General features: G+C 43.2%; 1 protein-coding gene across 1 annotated transcript in view; it reads left to right on the top strand.

Moving 5' to 3' along the window:
• Nucleotides 1–25,081, top strand: part of LOC126266647 (rho GTPase-activating protein 1-like) — an 81,277-nt gene that overhangs the window by 33,095 nt on the left and 23,101 nt on the right. Inside the window, exons 4-5 of the mRNA XM_049971039.1 lie at nt 11,625–11,843; nt 17,848–17,946. Of these exons, the coding sequence (XP_049826996.1) occupies nt 11,625–11,843; nt 17,848–17,946 (318 nt within the window). The remainder of the gene's footprint in view (nt 1–11,624; nt 11,844–17,847; nt 17,947–25,081) is intronic.

Raw genomic sequence — 25,081 nt, 5'->3', positions numbered from 1 at the left:
CTTCAAACAGCTTTGTGCCCAGCCCCGTTGTCTAATTGATTTGTTCGGAATGATGTGTCTCTGACATAGGGCTGCATGCTCCCTCTTCACAGGCATGGACAAAGATCAGGTGCATTTTTGGCTGCCGTCCCCGTATAGATGTCTCAGGAATTCTCCTGAATGATGTTATCCTTAACAGCATGGACTACACCACTGAGCTTTTCGTTCAAGCCTTAATGTCTGTCCCCAATTCTCCGTCATTCCGTCTTCTAGAACACTGTCTGGAATGACTCTCTTTATCTTTTGTTCCTCAGCCCCTGTAGACTTATAACACTCCTGTTTAGCAAGTGGCCATTCGCCAGCACCCATGCTCTCTGCTCCTACATGGCTACTAGACCAGACCACCCTGTACAACCAAATACTTCAACATTTATTGGTGGCTAGCAAATGTCATGTACTTGCCCTTTTCAACCATCAGTGGCTGAAGAGCCCAAAAGCAGCTGGTCATAGGGCTTCACGCTCATCCTCAGTCCTGGAGACTGAGCCAGTGAAGTCTGCCCAGCTAGGGAAACCCAAGAAGCCACGAGAGAAATCCAAAAAGGAAACCCCTAAGACCACGGAAATTGTGGTGGCGCCCACACCACTGCTACCTACAAGCTTGGCAGCTGAGGATAGGGTGGAGATTTTGGCGTCCGCTGAGGACCTAGATCTCGCCAGACCCTCAGACACAATGTATATAGACTGCCCAGGCAATAAATCGGTGGCAGCAGATGACTCTGAGGTGTAAACTGCCTCATTGAATGTTCCATGCCTTCCCAGTCTCACAATGTCATTCTCCAGTGGAATTGTGGCGCTTTTTCTACCGCCTGGCTGAGCTACAGCAACTGTTAAGCTTTACACCTACTATCTGCTGTGCCCTCCATGGCTATAAGGGATATTACAGGAACTTTAGTGACTATAATTGAGTGTCGGGTGGAATTTGCGTTTATGTTCTAAACTTGGTCTGTAGTGAACATGTGCTCCTTCAAACCCCTCTTGAAGCTGTGGCTGTCAGAACGACGACGACACATGAAATAACTGTTGCAACATATATCTTCCTCCAGATGGTGCAGTACCCCTGAATGTATTAGCTGCACTGATCAATCAACTCGCTAAACCTTTCCTACTTCTGGGAGGTTTTGATGTCCATAATCCCTTGTGGTGTGGTACCATGCTTACTGGCCTAGGCATAGATGTCGAAACTTTACTGTCGCAATTCAACCTGTGCCTCTTAAATACTGGGGCCGCCACACATTTCAGTGTGGCTCATGGTAGTTACTCAGCCATTGATTTATCAATTTGCAACCCAGGACTTCTCTCATCTATCCACCGGAGAGCACATGATGACCTGTGTGGTAGTGACCACTTCCCCATCTTCCCGTCACTGCCCCAGCGTCAGGCACATAGACACCAGCCCAGATGGGCTTTGAACAAGGCGGACTGAGAAACTTTCACCTCTGCTGTCACCGCTGAATCTCCCCCACATGATGTGATGGTAGAGCAGGTGACTAGCACAATTGTTTCTGTGGCAGAAAACGCGAGCCCTCGCTCTTTAGGGTGCCCAAGGCAATCCCTTGGTAGTCACTGAAGCAATTAAGGAGTGTCGGCAAGCTCTACAGCAACGTAAGCGGCACCCTTTCCTGGAGCATCTCATAGTCTTTAAACCCCTCCATACCCATGTTCGCTACCTTATCAAACAACGGAAGAAAGAGTGTTGGGACAGATACGTCTCCACCATTAGGTGCCACACATCACCTTCCCAAGTCTGAGCAAAGATCAAACGTCTTTTCGGGTACCAGGTCTAAGTAGCTGTCCCCGGTGTTAGCATAAATGGTGAGTTACTTACCGATGCAAACGCGGTCACTGAGCACTTTGCTCGAGCCTCTGCATCGGAGAATTACCCCCCAGCGTTTCGCACACTCAAACGGTGGCTGGAAGGGAACGTTCTCTCATTCACTACATGCTGCAGTGAATCCTGTAATGCCCCGTTTACAGAGTGGGAGCTCCTCAGTGCTCTTGCACATTGCCCCGACACAGCTCCTGCACCTGATCGCATCCACAGCCAGATGATTAAACATCTCTGATCTGACTACAAGCGACATCTTCTCATCACGTTCAACTAGATCTGGTGAAATGGCATCTTTCCATCCCAATGGCAGGAGAGCACCATCTTTCCAGTGCTCAAACCCGGTAAAAACCAGCTTGACTTAGTTAGCTATTGGCCCATCAGCCTCACCAACGTTCTTTGTGAGATGCTGGAACATATAGTATGTCGGCGGTTGGGTTGAGTCCCAGAGTTACGTGGCTTGCTGGCTCCATGTCAGGGCGGCTTCCGCCAGGGTCGCTCTACCACTGATAATTTTGTGTCCCTAGAGTCTGCCAACTAAACAGCCTTTTCCAGACGGTAACACCTGATTGCCGTCTTTTTTGACTTTACATAAAGCGTACGACACGACTTGGCGATATCATATCCTTGCCACATTGTTTGAGTGGGGTCTCTGGTGACCGCTCCCGATTTTTAACCAGAACTTCCTGTAGCTCCATACTTTCCATGTCCAAGTTGGTGACTCCCATAGTTCCATCCATATCCAGGAGAAGGGAGTCCTGCAGGGCACTGTATTGAGTGAATCTGTATTTTTAGTGGCCATTAACAGTCTAGCAGCAGATCTCAGACCCTCTGTCTCACCTTCTCTGTATGCAGACGACTTCTGCATTTCATTATGCTGCTCCAGTACTGTTGTTGCTGAGTGGTGCCTCCAAGGAGCCATCCACAAGGTGCAGTCATGGGCTCTAGCCCACGGCTTCCAGTTTTCATCCACAAAGTCGTTTGTCATACATTTCTGTTGGCGTCATACCGTTCATCCGGAACTCGCACTTTACCTTAATGATGACCCACTCACTATAGTGGAGACATATCAGTTCCTAGGACCGGTTTTCGATGCTTGATTCAGCTTAAGCAGAATTGTTGACAGCACCTCAGTGCCCTCCGTTGCCTGAGCAACACCAATTGGGATGCACATTGCTGTATGCTGCTGCAGCAGCTCTATGGAGCCCTTGTCCAATCCCAACTATGGGAGTGTGGTTTATGGTTCGGCAGCGCCATCAGTGTTGCATTTACTCAACCCTGTGCACCACTGTGGAGTTCGATTAGTGACAGGATTTTTTAGGACAAGTCTGGTGACCAGCGTACTGGTGGAAGCTGGTGTCCCTTCACTGCAGATCAGACGTTTGCAACTGCTCGCCAGTTACGCAGCACACATTCATAGTTCCCCTGAGCATCCAAATTACTGTCTCCTTTTCCCTCCTGCGGCACCCCTCAGGGGGCTCAGCATTTAGTTGCTGGGTACGGGCTTGGCGACCCCTGAGCTGGGGACTGGAAAGCGCCACCAGTCGCCAATACCATAAGCTAGTGTGTGATTCAATGATCACCGTAAGGCGTGACAGTGGAACGTTGTATGGTACAAAGCCCGGGGATCTTGGCTTAACTGACTGGGTCGCGAAGATGGTATAAACCTCTATAAAAAAAAATCTCAATCTCGAGGTGTGCTGCGCGCAGAGGAGACGCATGGCAGTTGAGGTAGAACAGTTGCTAGTGGGCGACCTCTGGGGAACATGGGCGCCCCCCCCCCCCACCCCCACCCCCAATCGTATTAGGCTTACCCAGGTAAGCGGGGCTCTGTCTGGGTGGACATTCCTTCCCCTAGCTGCTCGTGGGACCACCATGAAATGAAATACGAATAATGCACAAGCACAAGTCTCTAAGAAAGGAAAGTTCAATGCTGTACAGTATGACCCCCAATCGTTCCTTTCCCTGCCCACATCAGGGGAGGAATGGCGGTCTAAATTAACTGGTGAGACGTATTCTCCTCGATTTCTGGTTTTCAGCCAAACAGATGGGGACTCATTTCTGTTCACAAAGCCTCAGTTTTTTGTGGAAAATTTAGAGGTCAAGTTTGAAGAAGTTGAGGGCCTGTCTAAAATGAGGTCTGGAGCAGTCCTCATACAGACAGCATCCCCAGCACAATCACGGGCATTGCTTGCTTGTGACAAGCTCAGTGATCTTGCAGTCTCCATTACGCCTGATAAGAGCCTCAGTATGGTTCAGGGACTTATTTTTCATCTGACCTGTTGTTGCGGTCTGACGACGAGCTTCATGCAAATCTGGAACGCCGCAGTGTCCACTTTGTACAATTTGACTTCAGGGGACCTAAAGATAGTAGGGCCGCCACTGACACCTTCATCTTGGCTTTCAAGGGAGACACTCTGCCCGAGAAAGTCAAGGTGATGATATATCGATGTGATGTTAAGCCTTACGTCCCTCCTGCCATGTGCTGCTTTAAGTGCTGGAGGCTTGGGCATATGTCATAGAGATGTGACGCCAACCCTACCTGTCGGGGTTGTGGACGTGCCTCCCACCCCAACATCCCGTGTTCGCGGCCCCCTGTTTGTGTCAACTGCAGACAGAAACATTGACCTTGCTCGTCAGACTGCACAGTTTATCAAAAAGAACGGAAGATTATGGAGTATAAGACCTTGGACAGGCTCACTTACACACAGTCTAAACGCAAGTATGACCAACTTCACCCTGTGCACATTTCATCGACGTTTGCTGCAGCAGCTTCGATGTCGCCGTCCCTGGCGATGAGCTCCCAAGCTCAGCCGCTTTTTGTGGGCCCTTCATTCCTGCCCCCCAAGTAGTTGGGGAACACCCTCTTCCGTTGCTCCTCCATTATCAACATTGGGAGTAACAACCCCTCCTTCTTTGGGGACTTCAGTCCCCACCTCTGTGCCGGAGAAGTGCCCGCCTCCTCCGGCTCCCTTCACGTGGAAGGGATCGCTTGCTGCCCCTCCACATGTCAGCCAGTGGCTCAAAAAGCCACCACCTGAGGGCCATAGGGCTTCCAGGTCTTCCTCGGTCTATGAGACTGAGTCTGAAAAGCCCACCTAGCCTGATAAACCGAAGGACAAACGGGACCCTACCAAAAAGATGATGTGAAGCATCTAGCGTCCCCTGAGGAGTTAGATGTTGCTCAACCCGCTGCTCCTATGGAACTTGATCAGGCTACTTCGCAATCGGTGGCGGCGAACGCATCTAAGGCGTGACCTATCCTCCCCGGGTTCTTTCATGTCTTCACAGTCGGATACCATTATCCTTCAATGGAATTGCCATGGTTTTTTCCACTACCTTGCTGAGTTGAAACAGCTTTTGTGCCGCTTCCCTGCCACTTGTCTGGCCCTGCGGGAAAACTGGTTTCCTGTTCGGCGGACCCCCTCCCTCTGTGGCTACCGGGGTTACAATAAGAACCGCGTAGCATACGACAGGGCGTCTGGTGGTGTCTGTGTTTATGTTCTTGCCACTGTTCCTAGTGCCCCAGTGTCACTTCACACGGCTCTCGAGGCTGAGGCTGTTAGAATATGGGCAGTAATGGAGCTTACCATCTGTTCCCTCTACCTTCCCCCGGATGAGGTTGTCCCTCTTGCCGACCTAGCTGCCTTGTTTGCCCAGCTCCCTCCGCCATTCCTCTTTTTGGGGGACTTTAGTGCCCACCACCCTTTATTGGGTGGGGCCCAGATCTCGGGCCAGGGTAGGAACATTGAGGCTCTCTTAGCACAGCAGGACATTTGCCTCCTTAACACTGGTTCTCCCACATATTTTAGCTTGACTCATGGCACATACTCGGCCATTGATTTCTCTCTTAGTAACCCAGGTCTTCTTTCATTCCTCAGTTGGAGGGTCCACGACTACCTCAGTGGTAGCGACCACTTTCCTATCCTGGTTTCTCTTCTTCAATCCCAACCCCCTTACCAGCTGCCACGGTGGTCTCTTCGTGGAGCTGTTTGGGCAGTCTACACCTCAGCTATTATGGCCATTGCTCCACTTCCTGGTGACATTGATTTGGCAGTGGACGAAGTCACTATTGGTCATTGTTTCTGCTGCCAAGGCAACTGTCCCCTGCTCTTCAAGTACCCTAAGGAGTAAGTCAGTCCCTTGGTGGACACCAGAGATTGCAGAAGCTATCCAGGACCGCCAGCTAGCCCTGCAACGACATCGGCATCATCCTTCCCTAGAGAATCTGTTTGCCTTTAAACGGCTGCGGGCCCAGGCTCGGCGGTTAATCCGGCGGAGCAAACAGGACTGCTGGGAACAACATGTTGCCACCATGGGTTCTCACACCTCCCCATCTCAGGTGTGGTCGCGTGTTCAGCGCATTTTTGGCTTTCTCTCTCCTGCATCTGTCCCTTGCCTTTCTCTTCGGAGTACACTTTGTACTGACCCAGTCGCCATTGCCGAACATCTGGCAGAGTACTTCGCTCGTATTTCCACGACAGCAGGCTACAGCGCAGAATTCTGCGCCATTAAAGAGCAGGCTGAGCGTACGCAGTTGTCATTTCACATGCACCATTGGGAACGATACAACGCCTCGTTTAGTGAATGGGAGTTCCAAAGTGCCCTTACAGCTTGCCCCAATACCTCTCCAGGTCCAGACCGAATTCACAACCAGTTTTTTCGCCGTCTCTCAGCATGCTGTCAGGGTGAATTACTCACCCTGTTTAACCGCATCTGGACGGAGAGCGTTTCCCCAACTCGTTGGCTGGATAGCGTTACCATCCCAGTGCTGAAACCTGGTGCAGATACTGGTGGTTGATAGCTATTGCCTTAGCAGCCTTGCCAACATTATGTGCAAACTCCTGGAACGGATGGTGAGTCGGCAGCTCATGTGGATCCTCGAAGCTTAGAGCCTCCTAGTCCAGCAACAGGGGGGGCTTCCGTCAGGGCCACTCAGTGATCGACAATTTAGTCTCACTAGAGTCGGTTATTCGTACAGCTTTTACTCGGCGGAGAACATCTAGTTGCTGTTTCCTTTGATCTTCGGAAGGTGTACGATACCACCTGGTGCCATCATATCCTTGCTATGCTGCACCAATGGGGCTTATGGGGTATACGGAATTTCCTCTCCAATCGCTGCTTTCGGGTTTGAGTTTGCACATATTTTAGCTCTGCTCATATTCAGGAGAACGGTGTCCCGCAGGGATTGGTTCTCAGTGTTCCCCTCTTTTTGGTGGCGATTAATGGTCTTGCAGGTGCGGTGGGCTCATCAGCCAATGACTTTTGTCTTTATTACAGATCCCCAAGGATCAGTGTCACTGAATGGTGACTGCAGAGAGCTATCCGTAAGGCACATTTTTGGGCATCCAACCAAGGTTTTCAGATCTCAGCCTCCAAGACCCGAGTGATGCATTTCTGTCATCGTCACACAGTCCACCTCCATCCAGAGCTCTACCTTGCCAATGAACTCCTTCGCATTGAGGAGACGCATCACTTCCTTGGCATGCTGTTTGATGCTCAGCTCACTTGGACACCTCATCTTCGCGAGCTCAAACAACGGTGTTGGTGGCACCTCAACATCCTTTGGTGCCTCAGCCACATCGTTTGGGGGGGCTGCACAAACAACCCTCCTACAGCAAGGCGTTAGTCCAGTCCCGTCTCGACTACGGGAGCGTGGTGTACGACTCAGCAGCACCTTTAACATTGCAGATCCTCGACCTGATTCTCCATTGTGGTGTAAGACTGGCGACAGGTGCCTTCCGCACTAGTCCGGTAACTAGCCTTCTTGTAGAAGCTGGAATCCCTCCCCTACATTTCCGCCGACAAGAGCTGCTTGCGTCATACATCGCCCGCGTCCATGCCTCGTCCGACCACCCAAACCGCAGGCTCCTTTTTCCATCTTCTGCACTCCCCTCCCCACAACGGCGGCCAAGGTCGGGTCTTCTCATTGCGGTCCGCTTTCATTCCCTTCTCTCGTCACTTTTGTCCTTTCCCCTTCCTCCATCCTTCTGGCCCTCCTTGGTCCCTCCCTCGCTTGTGGCTTTGCCTGGATTTGTCCTGCAACTCCAAGTCCTCCGTTCCACCTGCCAGTGTTTATCAACAATTGCTGGCTCTTCTTGCCTCGTTTCGCGATGCATGTGTAGTCTACACCGATGGTTCTGTGGTCGATGGACGCACTGGGTTTGCTTTCATTCACAGCGACTACGTTGAGCAGCATTCCGTGCCTTGTGGAAGCAGTGTTTTCACTGTGGAGCTGGTTGCTCTTTATCATGCACTCGCTCACCTTTCCTCCTGCCCTGGGGAGTCATTTGTCATATGCAGTGACTTCCTGAGTGGATTGCAAGCACTCGACCAGTGTTTTTCTCGGGACCCTTTGGTGCCTGGTATTCAAGATGCTGTTTTTGTTCTCACCGAGTGTGGTTGTTCAATGACGTTTGTGTGGACCCCGGGCCACATCGGCATTCCAGGAAACAAACGTGTCAATCAGTTGGCCAAGCAGGCCACCACTTCGCCATCCCTAGAGCTTGGTCTCATGGAAAGAGACCTCCAGTCAGCCCTACATCGCAAGGTCTGTGATGTCTGCAGCTCTGAATGGTCTGTCGCGAACAAGCCAAATAAGCTCCGCATGGTCAAGCCGTATGGAACTAATCCTTGAGGGGCACATGTAAGGACTCAGTTGTTTGCTGCCGTCTCCGAATTGGACATACGCGCTTGACCCACAGCTATCTGGGTGCTCTCGCATGATTTCTCAGGCTACACCCACTCCAGCGACTTTTAATTGTGACGTGGATACCAAAATAGTGTCTTTTATGGTAACAAGTTGTATTGGTACTTCTATCAGCACTCTCTACCTGGAGGTTCTTCATTTGTAGTTGAGAGGTTGACCTTTTACCTGATCCATCAACCACTGTAGTCTGTTTTACTCTAGTCAACTATTTGCTCTGCTCCTTTTAAGTGTCCTCTAGTTTGTGTTGCTGTGGTGTTCATTTTAGCTCTGTACCCCTTGGTGTTCCCTCCCTCTGGATGCAGAGGTTACGCTTTTACTGTATAGGCCTTTTACAAGTATGTCTGTTTGGCTGTTTTGAACTGGGGACTGATGACCTCGATGTTTAGCCCCCATCAAACCCCAAAACCAACCAACCAACCAACCCGCCCACAGCAGTCCATCTCCCGCATCAGTGGCCCAGATCAGGGCTAACGATTGCGGTTCACATACAGTCCCTTCCCTCTGTACTGGAGTCCTCCCTTTTACCACCTCTACTTGCGCTCCGTTCACGTACGCCTACATGGTGTACGCCTCGGCCGCAGCTTTGTCTGTACGTTGTGCATGGACCTAAGGACTCGGTTAACCCCGCCACTCTCCACTGTCACTTCTTGTCGATTCTCGACATGTTCTGGGGCTCTGAAATGGTTTACGCCGTTGGCTCACTGACTGATGGTCACGTAGGCTTCGCTTATGTTCATGGAGAACATATTGAGCAGCACTCCTTGCCAGTTGGCTGCAGTGTTTCCACTGCAGAACTGGCAGCCGTATCTCATGCTTTTGAGTATATCCGCTCATGCCCTGGCGAGTCATTTCTCCTAAAGCAGCCTACAAACTATCGACCAGTGCTACCCTTGCCACCCTCTGGTAGCGTCCATTCAGGAGTCCATCTATGCCCTGGAACAGTCCCGCTGTTCTGTGGTGTTTGTGTGGACCCCAGAACACGTCTGAATCCCCGCCAGCAAACTTGCTGACAGGCTGGCCAAACAGGCGTCACGGAAACCGCTTCCGGAGATAGGCATCTCCAAAGCTGACCTGCGTTCTGTCTTACACTACAGGGTTTCCCAGCTTCGGGAGATGGAATGGCATAAGAGCATGCACAACAAACTGTGTGTCATTAAGGAGACCATGAATGTGTGGAAGTCTTCCATGCAGGCCTCTCACAGGGAACCAGTTGTCCTCTGCTGGCTCCGCATTAGCCATACGTGACTAACATATGGTTACCTACTCCATCGAGAGGACCCACCTCAGCGTTGCTGTGGCTCCCAAATGACAGTCGTCCACCTCTTGCTGGACTGCCCACTTTTAGTCACCCTGTGGCAGATTTTTAATTTTCCCAGCACCCTGCCTTCGGTGTTGGGCGACAATGCCTCCACAGCAGCTTTAGTTTTACGTTTTATCTGTGAGAGTGGGTTTTATACATCTATGTAGGTTTTAGCGCATGTCCTTTGTCCGTCTGTGACCTCCACCCTAGTGCTTTTAGGGTGGAGGTTTTAATGTGTTGCAGAGTGGCGGGCTTTTCTTTTTTTATTCTCTTGGTTGGCCAACTACTGTAATCTGCTTTCATGTTTTACTTTCTTCTGTTTCTAGCATCTCTCTGTTGATTTCTTGTCCTCTTTTGTTCCTTTTAGTGTTTGTTGCCTTCCCTTCATTCTTGTGGCTTTTCCTTTCTTTCTGTTTTGTGTTATATGTTTCGTCCGTTTTATTCTCACACTTGTGGCATTGTTTTATTAGGAACAAGGGACCAACGACCTTGAAGTTTGCTCTCTTCTCCAGCCTTTAAACCAACCAACCATCTCGGAAGCAAGGGGGAATTCCCTTCCTAGTGGTGAGAATGTTTCATTATTTTGAAATTGGGTAAACTGGCTCTTCTGATGGACAGCTGTTGTCCGATCAGTTTAACTGGTGTCCTCTGCAAGTTACTTGAACATACGGTGAGTCGAAGGCTGTATTGGATCCTGAAATCCCAGGACCTTTTGGCTTCAATGCAGGGTGCCCCTCTCTCTTTAGTGGCTATCAATGGTCTTGTGGTGTCTGTCCTAATGATTTTTGCATTTATGTGTGTTCACCCACAACGGCCGATGTGGAATGGAGGCCGTAGTGAGCAATACACAGAACTCAATCTTAGGCTCTCATTCATGGCTTCCGATTAGTGGGGTTCTGAACTATGTATTGTAGGTAGTTTTCAGAGAAGGCATTTAATAATGTTTCACAGATGTCTTGCCACACTCACCACTAACAAAACTGTAATTTTTCCAGTTAATTGTAGGATGATTAAACTTTACACCATTGATTACAGTAGAACTGCGTAACCTACATGCAACTAAAATTGGGTTTTCTGTGAAGTTTTCAGTTGCATCAGGAGGTGAGTCTGGTGGGCTATCTTGATGCCATCTATCGCCACACCAGTCTGAGCTCATGCTTGTTCAGTCTGAAATGACCTCACTTCCTTCCATGATCCACTCCTGAATAGAGGTTTCTTAATGGTTTGGACAATCATATGTTGAGTGTCAATGTAAATAAAGGCAGCTGCTAAGGCTTATTAAAACCTTTGTGTCTCCTTGTTCTTTCATTGACTCATGGATTATTTCCTTTATTGTCAAAGAGTTTGGTGCCCTATCTTACAGCTGAGATATTTTAAAAATTAACATTAGGATAAAATAATGTGACTTTCAGAATATCTATGGTTGCATGATTGGAATATTATGAGCTGGAAGCTCAATAAAGACATGTTACCTTAGATGTTTCTTGAGGAATTCAAGAGTTTCTTTTCAAGGAAATTTCATTGTTCATAATTCAGGACTACTTCATGAGAATTCACATTGTCTTGACCTTGCATTATGCAACAGTATAAGAGTGCTCATATTATTTTATCGCCTCCTCCCCCCCCCCCCCCCCCCCCCCGACCCTTTTTCATGTATATTCTCTTTAATAGTAGTAGCATTTGTGAAATAAACTGTATCTGTAACACGATGAAAGATGGTTATTTAATCCTACATTTTCATTCTGTTTTAGGTACCTAATGTATACATTGGATAAATATGTTGAGCAAGATTACAGTCTTGTTTATTTCCACTATGGACTGACAAGTAAAAATAAACCATCACTGTCATGGCTATGGCAAGCGTATAAGGCCTTTGATCGGAAATACAAGAAGAATGTTAAGGCTCTGTATCTAGTCCATCCAACAAATTTCATCAGAGTAATATGGCAGATATTTCGTGCTGCTATAAGGTAAACACATTGGTTTATTAGTAAATTTGAAAGAAATGCTTATCATTTACTTTATGTAGCTTTTCTTTATAGCATTAATATAAAAGTAAATGATTATAAGACAATGCATTTTAGATTACTAAAATTGATCACTGAACAGATTAGCAACTGCCTCCAGCAATATCCACAGATATAGATACGGCAGCTGTTGCATACTGTGAATATTCAGTATGCTTAAACTGATTTCGTGATGACAGGAAACAAGCTTTGAAATTATGTTACTGGAAAACAGCCACCAAGTTGTATCTCACATATCCATTAAGAATTTTGTCACCTCCTTGATTCTGAACTGATTCACTTTTTACGTATTGCTTTAGTCTCCATAATGTGTCCAGTTTGGAAGAAAAAAGTTCTGTTCAGCAATCCAGAGACAAAAATTTTGATTTAATATTTCAATTCATTATCTGAATGATGTGGACTATATTATTACAAGTAATCCATGGACAATAAAGTTTTGTTCCTTTAAATAGGACATAAATTTCATTGCATATATCCTCTACTCTCCCTTTTTATATCTTTTGTCACTGCCATCCATTGACATAGGTATAAATTGCATGTAGTTGTTATGCTTTAATTTATCAGTATTAGGGTGACAGTATGCAAAGTCATTATTTTCTCTGATATGACAGGTTTTCTTGACATGATTGATTGCATCAATTTTAATCTAAAAAATTCAACTGGCTAGAATTTAATGGCCTGATATACTCATTTACTGACTCCTGCAGCTGTCATTTTTGTTTATTGGTTTTTCAATTCTACAGTTTTGGTCTTAGACATGATCTATTATCTTCAGTTCCTCAGACGAGTTGTTTCCATTTTCTGCAAAATATTTCAACAGCAGACTTGGCTGTCTCCTTCAGGTGAGTAATTGATGTCTAGACTCCAACCAGACAGACAGCAAGCAGCCATTATAACCTGAAGATGATGAGTGGATTGGTTGTGGAAATATCAATGAGCTGTGATATAAATCATACTTGCCATATCTTTGTTGAAGTCCAGACACAGAGTATGCATTATAACACGGCTCAGAGTACAAAAAGAGGATGCTTGGATCGGCTATTAAAATACCATGCATCAAATGGAGAAAACAATTTGGCTGAAGCTTAAAAGCACACTATTTATCATTTCCTGTTTTCTTGTTTTTATCTTTACTGTATTCTTGACTTTTAAGTTTGTCATAAATGTGATATTTGCTTGAAAAATTCATCCACTTTCATAAGTGATTTTACACTAATATTTGTCACATTTCAAAAATTTTGAGTTTCTGCAATAAAATTTGTATTCTCAGTGTTGTTGATGTGTAAACTTTTTGTTAAGAGTAACAATGTAACATTCAATGTGCATAAAAGCAGCATATTAACCCTTTCACGGCTTTGAGGACTGAGTATCCTGCCTGCTCAGCTGGCTGGTGGGGGGACACACTGTGCGCCTGACTGGTGGGCGGCTGACTCATTCAATGATTGCTGCAGACTGTGGGAGAGTACACATCACTATTGGCTAATCATACTTCTCAGCACAAGTGGAGCCACTCTTTGGTGGTGGTTGTTGTTATTGTAGTTGTTGTGGTGGTGGTGGTGGTGGTCTTCAGTGCAGGGACTGGTTTCATGCAGTTCTCCATGCTACTCTGTCCTGTTAAAGCTTCATCTCCCAGTACCTACTGCAACCTACATCCTTATGAATCTGCATAGTGTATTAATCTCTTGATCTCCCTCTAAGACTTGTACCATCCACACTTCACTCTAGTACTAAATTGGTGATCCTTTGATGCCTCAGAACATGTCCTACCAACCGATTCCTTCTTCTAGTCAAGTTGTGCCACAAACATCTCTTCTCCCCAATTCTATTCAATACCTCCTCATTAGTTATGTGATCTACCCATCTAATCTTCAGAATCCTTTTGTAGCACCTCATTTCAAAAGCTTCTATTCTCTTCATGTCCAAACTATTTATCGTCCATGTTTCACTTCCACACATGGCTAAGCTCCACAAAAATACTTTCAAAAACGATTTCCTGACACTTAAATCTATACTTAATGTTAACAAATTTCTCTTCTTCAGAAACACTTTCCTTGCCATTGCCAGTCTACATTTTATATCCTCTCTACTTCGACCATCATCAGTTATTTTGCTCCCCAAATAGCAAAACTCTTCTACTTTAAGTGACTCATTTCCTAATCTAATTCCCTCAGCATCACCCACATTAATTCAACTACATTCCATTATCCTCATTTTGCTTTTGTTGATGTTCATCTTATATCCTCCTCTCAAGACACTGTCCATTCCATTCAACTGCTCTTCCAAGTCCTTTGCTATCTCTGAAAGAATTACAATGTCATCGGTGAACCTCAAAGTTTTTATTTCTTCTCCATGAATTTTAATTCCTGCTCCAAATTTTTCTTTTGTTTCCTTTACTGCTTGCTCAAAGTACAGATTGAATAAAATTGGGGATAGGCTACAATCCTGCCTCACTCCCTTCCCAACCACTGCTTCCATTTCATGCCCCTCGACTCTTATAACTGTCATCTGGTTTCTGTACAGATTGTAAATAGCCTTTCACTCCCTTTATTTTATCCCTGCTAACTTCAGAACTTGAAAGAGAGTATTCCAATCAACATTGTCAAAAGCTTTCACTAAGTCTACTAATGCTAGAAACGTAGGTTTGCCTTTCCTTAATCTTTCTTCTAAGATAAGTCGCAGGGTCAGTATTGCCTCATGTGTTCCAACATTTCTACGTAGTCCAAACAGATCTTCCCCGAGTTCAGCTTCTATCAGTTTTTCCATTCGTCTGTGCTCTGTCAGATTCTTCACGCAGTATCATATCTCCCATTTCATTTTCCTCTACGTCTTCTTCCATTTCCATAATATTGTCCTCAATTACATCGCCCTTGTATAAACCTGCTATATACTTCTTCCACCTTCCACCTTTCTGCTTTCCCTTCTTTGCCTAGGACTGGTTTTCCATCTGAGCTCTTGATATTCATACAGGTGGTTCTCTTCTCTCCAAAGGTCTCTTTTAATTTCCTGTAGGCAGTATCTATCTTACCCCCAGTGAGATAAGCCTCTACATCATTACGTTTGCCCTCTAGCCATGCCTGCTTAGCCATTTTGCACTTCCTGTCGATCTCATTTATGAGACGTTTGTATTCCTTTTCTCCTGCTTCATTTACTGATTTTTTTTCCTCCTTTTATCAATTAAATTCAATATATCTTCCATTACCCATGGATTTTTACTAGCCCTTGCCTATTTACCTACTTGATACTCTGCTGCCTTCACTATTTCATCTCTCAAAGCTACCCATTTTTCTTCTACTGTATTTCTTTCCCATGCTCTTGTCAATCGTTCCCTAATGCTCTCTTTGGAATACTCTACAACCTCCGGTTCTTTCAGTTTATTCAGGTCCCATCTCCTTAAATTACTACCTTTAAGCAGTTTCTTCAGTTTTAATCTGCAGTTCATAACCAATAAATTGTGGTCAGAGACCACATCTGCCCCTGGAAATGTCATACAATTTAAAACCTGCTTACCATTATGTAATCTATCTGAAACCTTCCAGCGTCCCCCAGCCTCTTCCATGTATACAACCTTCTTTCATGGTTCTTAAACCAAGAATTAGCTATGATTAAGCTGTTCTCTGTGCAAAATTCTACTAGGTGGCTTTCTCTTTCATTCCTTACCCCCTAGTTCATATTAACCTACTACTTTATGTTCTCTCCCTTTACCTGTTTTCGAAGTCCAGTCCCACACAACTATTAAATTTTCGTCTCCCTCAACTATCTGAATAATGTCTTTTGTCACATCATATATTTCTTCAATCTCTTCGTCATCTGTGGAGCTAGTTGGTATATAAATTTGTACTACAGTGGTAGCTGTGGGCTTCGTGTCTATATTCACTACAGTAATGCATTCACTATGCTGTTCATAGTAGCTTATATGCAATCCTATTTTTTAACTCCCTATTAAACCAACCCCTGAATTACCCCTATACGATTTTGTATTTATAACCCTGTATTCACCTGACCGGAAGTCTTGTTCCTCCCGCCACCAACTCCACTAATTCCCACTATTACTAATGTTAACCTATGCATTTCCCGTTTTGAATTTTCTTACTTACCTGCTCGATTAAGGGATCTTACATTCAACGCTCTGATTTGTAAAACTCCATTTTTCTTTCTCCTGATAATAACGTCCGCCTGAGTAGTTTCTGCACAGAGGTCTGAATTGGGGCTATTTTACCTCCGGAGTATTTTACTCAAGAGGAATTTCCACAAATGTGCAGTAAACACAGAATCAGTTTGTACTGGTCCCTGGACAGTATATGTGAAAATATTGGTGTTTGCAGCAGAGAATATGTTAAATAATATTGATTCACTTCAAACGTTTTAGTTCATTGCATAACCAGGGGTGCTAAGATGCTTGCACTATGTACAACCATTATACTAACCTGCTGGGTAATGTCATTTTTTTTATTTATTTTTTTGTAAGAAATGTGAAGTAATTATTTATCTTGTTAAAAATGGCAGAAATAAATTCAAATGGAATAAAAGTACAAAAAAGTATAATTGATTTGCTGAATCAATGAAGTCTATTCTTGCGAACTCTATTCTTACACAGCTAAAGGTGTTCACAAAATGGTGACTGTTGACACAGTATAGTCATCCAACCAATCACACATTCTTTATTGTGACAAAGTTATACTTACTAATTCATTGTCTTTTCCCTCGTCAGAAGAAAAATCTTATTAAAAAGTTCCTTGTGGTGTCAAAGAATCAGCAATACATCCAGACATATCTGGATCTTCATCAGTACCATCTTCACCACTACTATTCATGAGGAGTTCCATGATATCCTTGTCCAATAAATTTTGTTCCGTTGTTGCAGAAGTGGTACAGGAAACATTGTCATCTGACCAAACACATAAACATGACTGGCCCGGTTCATGAGCCGTAAGTGGAAAGGGACCAGGAGCAGGTAAAAGCTGTAGTGATTTTCAACATTACTAAGAAGAGCAGATAATGACAGTACTGACAGGAATGTTGAAATGCGGATAACAGCAAGATGCCATTCTATTTTGCTTGTTTACCTGAGCCCTCACTCAGGTGTACATGAGTGCCCTAATTCATCAGGTCTCCCTACCTACATGGCATAAATGAACACACTAAGCCATCTGAAATTATACCATCCAGGCATACAAGAACTCCCTGAGCCATTGGGCGTCCTACCTGTTACAATCACTTTTATGCCAATAGCAATGAAAGGGTTAATTTTACTGCACATAAGATAATTGCGTGTAAGTACCATGCAATACTTACAGAATAAGAGAAAATCAGTAATAATTTGTTCACTAACTTAATGTAAGTGGAATGTGTATTTGTGTGCTGAAACAGGTGCAGCATTTTCCTGCATTTGGGAACACACACACACACACACACACACACACACACACACACACACACACACACAAGGTTGATGTAAAGTAAGCAGGAGAAATTCTGTGAAGTTTGGAATGTCGGAGATACAAGTGATGGAAGTAAATGTCTGAGGGCAGGTTGTAAGTCATGCCTGTAAAGCTCTGTCAGTAAGAGCATTAACCACGAAAGACAAGGGTCTAGATTCGAATCTCATTCTGGACACTTGTAAACAGACAGGTAGCTTCAGAGCAGTGCACTTTTCACTGCAGAATGAAAATTCATTTGAAAAAAAATTCTTTGGTTGTATTTTCATTTGAGATATTTCTATAAAATGTTAGTGATCATGTGGCAATTTGAGAATATGCAAGGTTATAGGAAAACTTACACTTCTATTATCAAATGTTGGAGATCAAACATTTTTACACTGCTGCTACAATCACCACAACCACCACCAACACCATTGATGATGATAGCAATAATGGCAATTATAATTTTGGTTTCTATGTTTAAATTATGTTATGTTGATTTCTAATTTTAATTGTCAATTTTGTTGCAGTGTGAAGTTTGGCAGGAAAGTGATGTATGTCAATTACTTACATGAACTTAGTCAGCATCTCCATCTGGATCAGATATGCATCCCACAGGCTGTTTTAGAGTAAGTATTCAGTACATTATTTGGTATCTCTCTTTGACCTAAGTGTTGCAGAATTTTTCATTGTGATATTGACATAGTTTTAGTTATATGTTTGTTATGCTGCTATCAGCATCCATGACTTTATTCCCTTCTGCCTTGAAGGAGGTAGTTTCTTGAATCTCTAACAATATCAAAAATGTCTTGTGCAGATGTTAGTGTGAATGTTTGTAGTAGGTTGTATAGGAACACATCTGCTATTATTATAGTGAATGCTGTCGATCTGTTGACAGATACAGACCATACATTCTAAAGTACAGTCAAAGACATTGAAAGACCAAAAAGAAATATATCCTTACTTTTAAGTTCATTGTCTTCACCACAAGAAGCACAAGTGTTTATCGAAACAACGTACTCTGAATAAATTGTAGTTAATACATGCAACTGTAAAGTTTCAGCCTCATCTGGAGAAAGTGATTCTCTTATGAAGCAATAAATAAAGAAATGAAAAATGAGCTTAAAATTATTCAGTCCCTCCATCAAAATATTTGACTTTAGTATTGTGTTAAAAAGATAGTAGCAGAGGAAAAACTCATAAGTAATCACTCCTCTTCTTCAGGCTATTGTGTTTCTTCAGGCTATTGTGTTTCTTCAGGAGACATGTACTGACATTAATTACTAATTACTGTAACCCACTGATCATAATTTCAGGTGATTTGCAACAAGTTGTATATTGCAGATTCATAGTGTCCACTGTGGTGCTATGAATACTTGTTGTTGTTGTTGTTGTTGTTGTTGTTGTTGTTGTTGTCATTGTCGTTGTTGTCATCGATGATGGTGACGATGACGATAAGATATGCATAGAAAGAATCATGAGTATCCTTTTCTTCTGCTTGCTGACCTTAGTGCATATCATGTGCCCATTAACTGACCAAATACCACAGTAACTGAGGCTTTTGTTCCATCATAAAACAATGGTGAATGATACATTTTTAATGCAACAATGCCATTTACTGCTATTTATCACTTGTATTGATATGCTTCCATGTATCAGACATATAACTAAAAGATTCCTGTTGTGGATACTTAGTGGGCCTGCTAGACAGCTGTAAAAACTCTCTCTCTCTTTCTCTCCAGCTTCAGTGACTGAGGGCACTTCTCCTACATTGTTGACCATTACCAGCTGGTGTCTCAATCCAAAATTTTTCAACCATCTCAATGGGGGGGGGGGGGGGGGGGGGAGAGAATCTCTTAGCTGAAGCAAGAAATATTATCATAGGGTTAAAAACGAGGAAACCCCTTGAAAGAATCAAACTGTCATGTGTAAAACAAATTCAAAAATCTGATTGCTTTACAAATGAAATAATGCACTTTGTGATCAAAACATTCTGGACACCTGGCTGAAAATGACTTAAAAGTTCGTGGCACCCTCCATCAGTAATGCTAGAATTCAGTATGGTGTTGTCCCACCCTTAGTCTTGATGACAGCTTCCACTCTCGCAGGCAAATGTTCAGTCAAATACTGGATAAATGTAGTCCAGGTATTTGTGCATAGTCAATTACACTGCCTTAGGGGACAGAAAATTTTTAACTGCAATTCTTGTCTTACTGTGTTAAACTTTTTACATTAGGCTATATCTCTTAATGAATATATTTTAAATTGTTATATTCGGTCAGCAGCTATGCGAAATATTGAGAATCAAATTTTTGTCTTCCCTGGAAGCGATTAGATAAGTAGTCTGCAACTGGTATTGGGTAATGTGATACCAGTTTAGTAATATAGATTATCATTATACTGTAAAATGAAATTTGGTGGCTACACTTAATAGTCTTCATGGATTTCAGTGAACTTAGAAATCTGGAGAGAGATTGGGTTGAGCTATTTGATTGAATTTCTCTTCCATTGACATGGGTATGCAAAACTGCACTATTATGTACAAGTAGAACTTGTACCACAATCTCTCACAATCTATAAGCTGAGGAAACATTCAAAAACTGATTATAACCTATTGCATATTTTGTGCTTGTGAAATTCAAGTGGTTCCAGTTCATATGCAATCTCTTCGTCGATGATATTCTATACCTGTTCAAAACCTGTGCCCCATACAAATACTTTCAGAAACGACTTCCTGACATTTAAATCTATACTCAATGATAACAAATTTCTCTTCTTCAGAAACGCTTTCCTTGCCGTTGCCAGTCTACATTTTATATCCTCTCTACTTCGACCTTCATCAGTTAGTTTGCTCCCCAAATAGCAAAACTCCTTTACTACTTTAAGTGTCTCATTTCCTAATCTAATTCCCTCAGCATCACCCGACTTAATTCAACTACCTTCCATCATCCTCGTTTTGCTTTTGTTGATGTTCATCTTACATCCTCCTTTCAAGACACTGTCCATTCCGTTCAACTGCTCTTCCAAGTCCTTTGCTGTCTCTGACAGAATTATAATGTCATCGGCGAACCTCAAGGTTTTTATTTCTTCTCCATGGATTTTAATACCTACTCCAAATTTTTCTTTACTGCTTGCTCAATATACAGATTGAATAACATCGGGGAGTGGCTATAACCCTGTCTCACTCCCTTCCCAACCACTGCTTCCCTTTCATGCCCCTCGACTCTTATAACTGCCATCTGGTTTCTGTACAAACTATAAATAGCCTTTCGCTCCCTGTATTTTACCCCTGCCAACTTCAGAATTTGAAAGAGAGTATTCCAGTCAACGTTGTCAAAAGCTTTCTCTAAGTCTACAAATGCTAGAAACGTAGGTTTGCCTTTCCTTAAGCTTTCTTTTAAGATAAGTCATAAGGTCAGTATTGCCTCACGTGTTCCAACATTTCTATGGAATCCAAATTGATCTTCCCCGAGGTCGGCTTCTACCCGTTTTGTGTATTCGTCCGTAAATAATTCGCGTTAGTATTTTGCAGCTGTGACTTATTAAACTGATAGTTCGATAATTTTCACATCTGTCTTCACCTGCCTTCTTTGGGATTGGAATTATTATATTCTTCTTGAAGTCTGAGGGTATTTTGCCTGTCTCGTACATCTTGCTCACCAGTAGGTAGAGTTTTGTCAAGACTGGCTCTCCCAAGGCCATTAGTAGTTCTAATGGAATGTTGTCTACTCCCGGGGCCTTGTTTCGACTCAGGTCTTTCAGTGCTCTGTCAAACTCTTCACGCAGTATTGTATCTCCCATTTCATCTTCATCTACATCCTCTTCCATTTCCATAATATTGTCCTCAAGTGCATCGCCCTGGTGTAGACCCTCTATATACTCCTTCCACCTCCTCTTTGCTTAGAACTGGGTTTCCATTTCAACTCTTGATATTCATACAAGTGGTTCTCTTTTCTCCAAAGGTCTCTCTAATTTTCCTGTAGGCAGTATCTATCTTACCCCTAGTGAGATTAGCCTCTACATCCTGACATTTGTCCTCTAGCCATCCCTGCTTAGCCATTTTGCACTTCCTGTCGATCTCATTTTTGAGACGTTTGTATTCCTTTTTGCCTGCTTCATTTACTGCATTTTTATATTTTCTCCTTTCATCAATTAAAGTCAATATTTCTTCTGTTACCCAAGGATTTCTAGCAGCCCTCGTCTTTTTACCTACTTGATCCTCTGTTGCCTTCACTACTTCATCCCTCAGAGCTACCCATTCTTCTTCTACTGTATTTCTTTCCCCCATTCCTGTCAATTGTTCCCTTATGTTGTCCCTGAAACTCTGTACAACCTCTAGTTCTTTCAGCTTATCCAGATCCCATGTCCTTAAATTCCCACCTTGTTGCAGTTTATTCAGTTTTAACCTACAGTTCATAACCAATAGATTGTGGTCAGAGTCCACATCTGCCCCTGGAAATGTCCTACAATTTAAAACCTAATTCCTAAATCTCTGTCTTACCATTATATAATCTATCTGATACCTTTCAGTATCTCCAAAATTCTTCCATGTATACAACCTTCTTTTATGATTCTTGAACCAAGTGTTAGCTATGATTAAGTTATGCTCTGTGCAAAATTCTGCCAAGCGGCTTCCTCTTTCATTTCTTAGCCCCAATCCATATTCACCTAGTATGTTTCCCTCTCTCCCTTTTCCTACTGTCGTATTCCAGTCACCCATGACTATAAAATTTTCATCTCCCTTCACTACCTGAATAATTTCTTTTATCTCATCATACTTTTCTTCAATTTCTTCGTCATTTGCAGAACTAGTTGGCATATAAACTTGTACTACTGTAGTAGGCATGGGCTTCATGTCTATCTTGGCCACTATAATATGTTCACTATGCTGTTTGTAGTAGCTTACCCACACTCTTATTTTTTATTCATTATTAAACCTACTCCTGCATTACCCCTATTTGATTTTGTATTTATAACCCTGTATTCGCCTGACCAAAAGTCTTGTTCCTCCTGCCACCGAACTTCACTAATTCCCACTACATCTAACTTTAACCTATCCATTTCCCTTTTTAATCTCAGTTTTCCTACTACTCCAGCCACAAAGGTATTGGCTTTCAGCTTGAAACTGCAAAGTGAGCTGATAAGTCTAAGTCTCCTTTTTGTTTAGAACTTGCATAAATAAACTGACCATAATTTGAATTTAAAATTTGAATAAAATTAACTTCAAATATTCATTTCTTTTATCTCGTGATTTCAATATCTTCATATTGAGTGAAGATGAAATTTCACTGTTGACAAAGTAATTTGTGCTTCAGTCCTTTAGTAGCTTACAGGCACCAGGCAGTTGGAAACATGTTTTTAGTTCCCCCCTCCACAGATCTATTCTTTACCAACACTAATCATCGGTTTTATTTTGAGCTTTGGATTATAAGGTTAGTTGTAGTAAAAACGAAACTCCGTCCCACAAGCCCTGATTGATCCAATAATACTGACCTGTTACCATGACATCCTCTGAATTTGATGCGAAAACGGAGAGGTGTGGTGTCAACACCGTGTTCTCTGTGCCATTTTCAGTTTTTGGAGCTGCTACTACCTGTTCAAGTAGCTCCTTAATTGGCATCTTGAGGCTGATTGCAACCCATTCCAATCCTCCCACAATGAAAAAATCACTCTCAGTACTTGGAATAGAACCCAGGACCTGTGCACGACAGTCCATTGCACTGACCACTTAGCTATGGAGGTGGGTGTATATGTAGGAGAGAGAACCAATTTCTATCACCAAACATTTTTACAGCATTGTTTTAGTTTTATAAACGTGTCATGTTACGATATATATATATATATATTAAAAACAAAGATTCCAAGACTTACCAAGCGGGAAAGCGCCGGCACACAGGCACAGGAACAAAACACACTAACACACACACAGAATTACTAGCTTTCGCAACCGATGGTTGCTTCTTCAGGAAGGAGAGGGAAAGACGAAAGGATGATGTCTGCTTATGTCTGTGTATGTGCGTATGGATATATGTGTGTGTGTGTGTGTGTGTGTGTGTGTGTGTGTGTGTGCGAGTGTACACCTGTCCTTTTTTTCCCCTAAGGGAAGTCTTTCCGCTCCCGGGATTGGAATGACTCCTTACCCTCTCCCTTAAAACCCACATCCTTTCGTCTTTCCCTCTCCTTCCTGAAGAAGCAACCATCGGTTGCGAAAGCTAGTAATTCTGTGTGTGTGTTTGTGTGTTTTGTTCATGTGCCTGTCTGCCGGCGCTTTCCCACTTGGTAAGTCTTGGAATCTTTGTTTTTAATATATTTTTCCCATGTGGAAGTTTCTCTCTCTCTCTCTCTCTCTCTATATATATATATATATATATATATATATATATAGAGAGAGAGAGAGAGAGAGAGAGAGAGAGAGAGAGAGAGCTTGTTGTTAGTTGCAGTACTATACTATGCTGTGGCATGCAACATAAATAAAAGTATGGCACAACAGTCAACAGGTACACATCACAAGTATGGTACAAACTTTCACAGGTGTAACAAACAGCTCCCAAGTGCAAACCTGACAGAGTAATCCTTAATAAGCAGCTTTGTATGCAGACACAGTAGATAAACAATAGACTGTAAGCGAACAAGTGCTTGAGCAGCTCGCGACATCAGCCACTTTTAAGGAGGTGAGGGGTGCACTATGGTTGTGGGGGCAGATAGCAGACTGGTTGTAACTGCGACGGACATAGGAGACCATGGCATAGCCAGTTCATGATGCCCACCAGAAGCTATGGTGACCCCAGCAGGTTACCACATACTTTCTAAAGGAATATCTTTTATCGTATCTTTCCACCCTCGGTCCCCATAACTGGTATCATTACCAGTTTCACCTTCTTAAAAAATTATCATCAGATGACATGTTTAAACACACACACACACACACACAGGGAGAGGGAAAGAGAGGGGGAGGGAGAGAGAGAGAGAGAGAGAGAGAGAGAGAGAGAGAGAGAGAGAGAGAGAGAGAGAGAAAATAAAGTTCTGAAAAACTAAACTAAAAGCTTTACCAGTTTACCTTCCATCAGGAAAGTTGGCACACTCAGCAATTGTGATATTTTATAAATTATAGAGTGCAGCAATCAGTCATCCTTTTTTTGTAGGTTTTATTTGGCAAATCCAGATTGTAGCTAGTACCTAGCCATTATCAGTGCTAAAAATACTAGACGTAGATGGTCAGGCAATACTATAGAAAGTTGCAGCTCATGCCATAACCTATATGACTTGTACATTAGATTACATACCCCTATTTTCTAGCCTCGATACGTGTCAGTTACCTGTTGTTCGGGCATCAGTCACAGTTCTTGGACTATTACTATATAAAGAAGGTAGGCTGTGTAGAGAACACATCAATTGTTTGTATGGTGCGTTCTATATGAACTACATAATATATAACATTTAAAGGAAAGTAAAAAACTTCCAATCTGCGTGGGAATTACTTAAAATAAAACATAAGTAAAATTCTTTACATTGCTGTCCAACTTGTTTCCCCATTTGCCAGTAAACATAGAAACTGGAAGGAAATTTCCAGGTTCACTCCTTGTGAGTCAGCTGTTTTTTATTCTTTAAACACATATGTAATGTCAGATGGGTAACCCCCCCCCCCCCCCCCCCAAGACACAAGGAGGCAAATGGTAAACTTCACTGTTAGAATTGATATGATTTAAATGTTTTTATCTTTGCATTATTTTTCTCTTTATTTAAAAATCATGATGGGTATGATGG

Source organism: Schistocerca gregaria, chromosome 4 (assembly GCF_023897955.1).
Source record: "Schistocerca gregaria isolate iqSchGreg1 chromosome 4, iqSchGreg1.2, whole genome shotgun sequence".
Lineage (NCBI taxonomy): Eukaryota > Metazoa > Arthropoda > Insecta > Orthoptera > Acrididae > Schistocerca > Schistocerca gregaria.
This window is presented reverse-complemented; position numbering and strand designations above follow the sequence as displayed.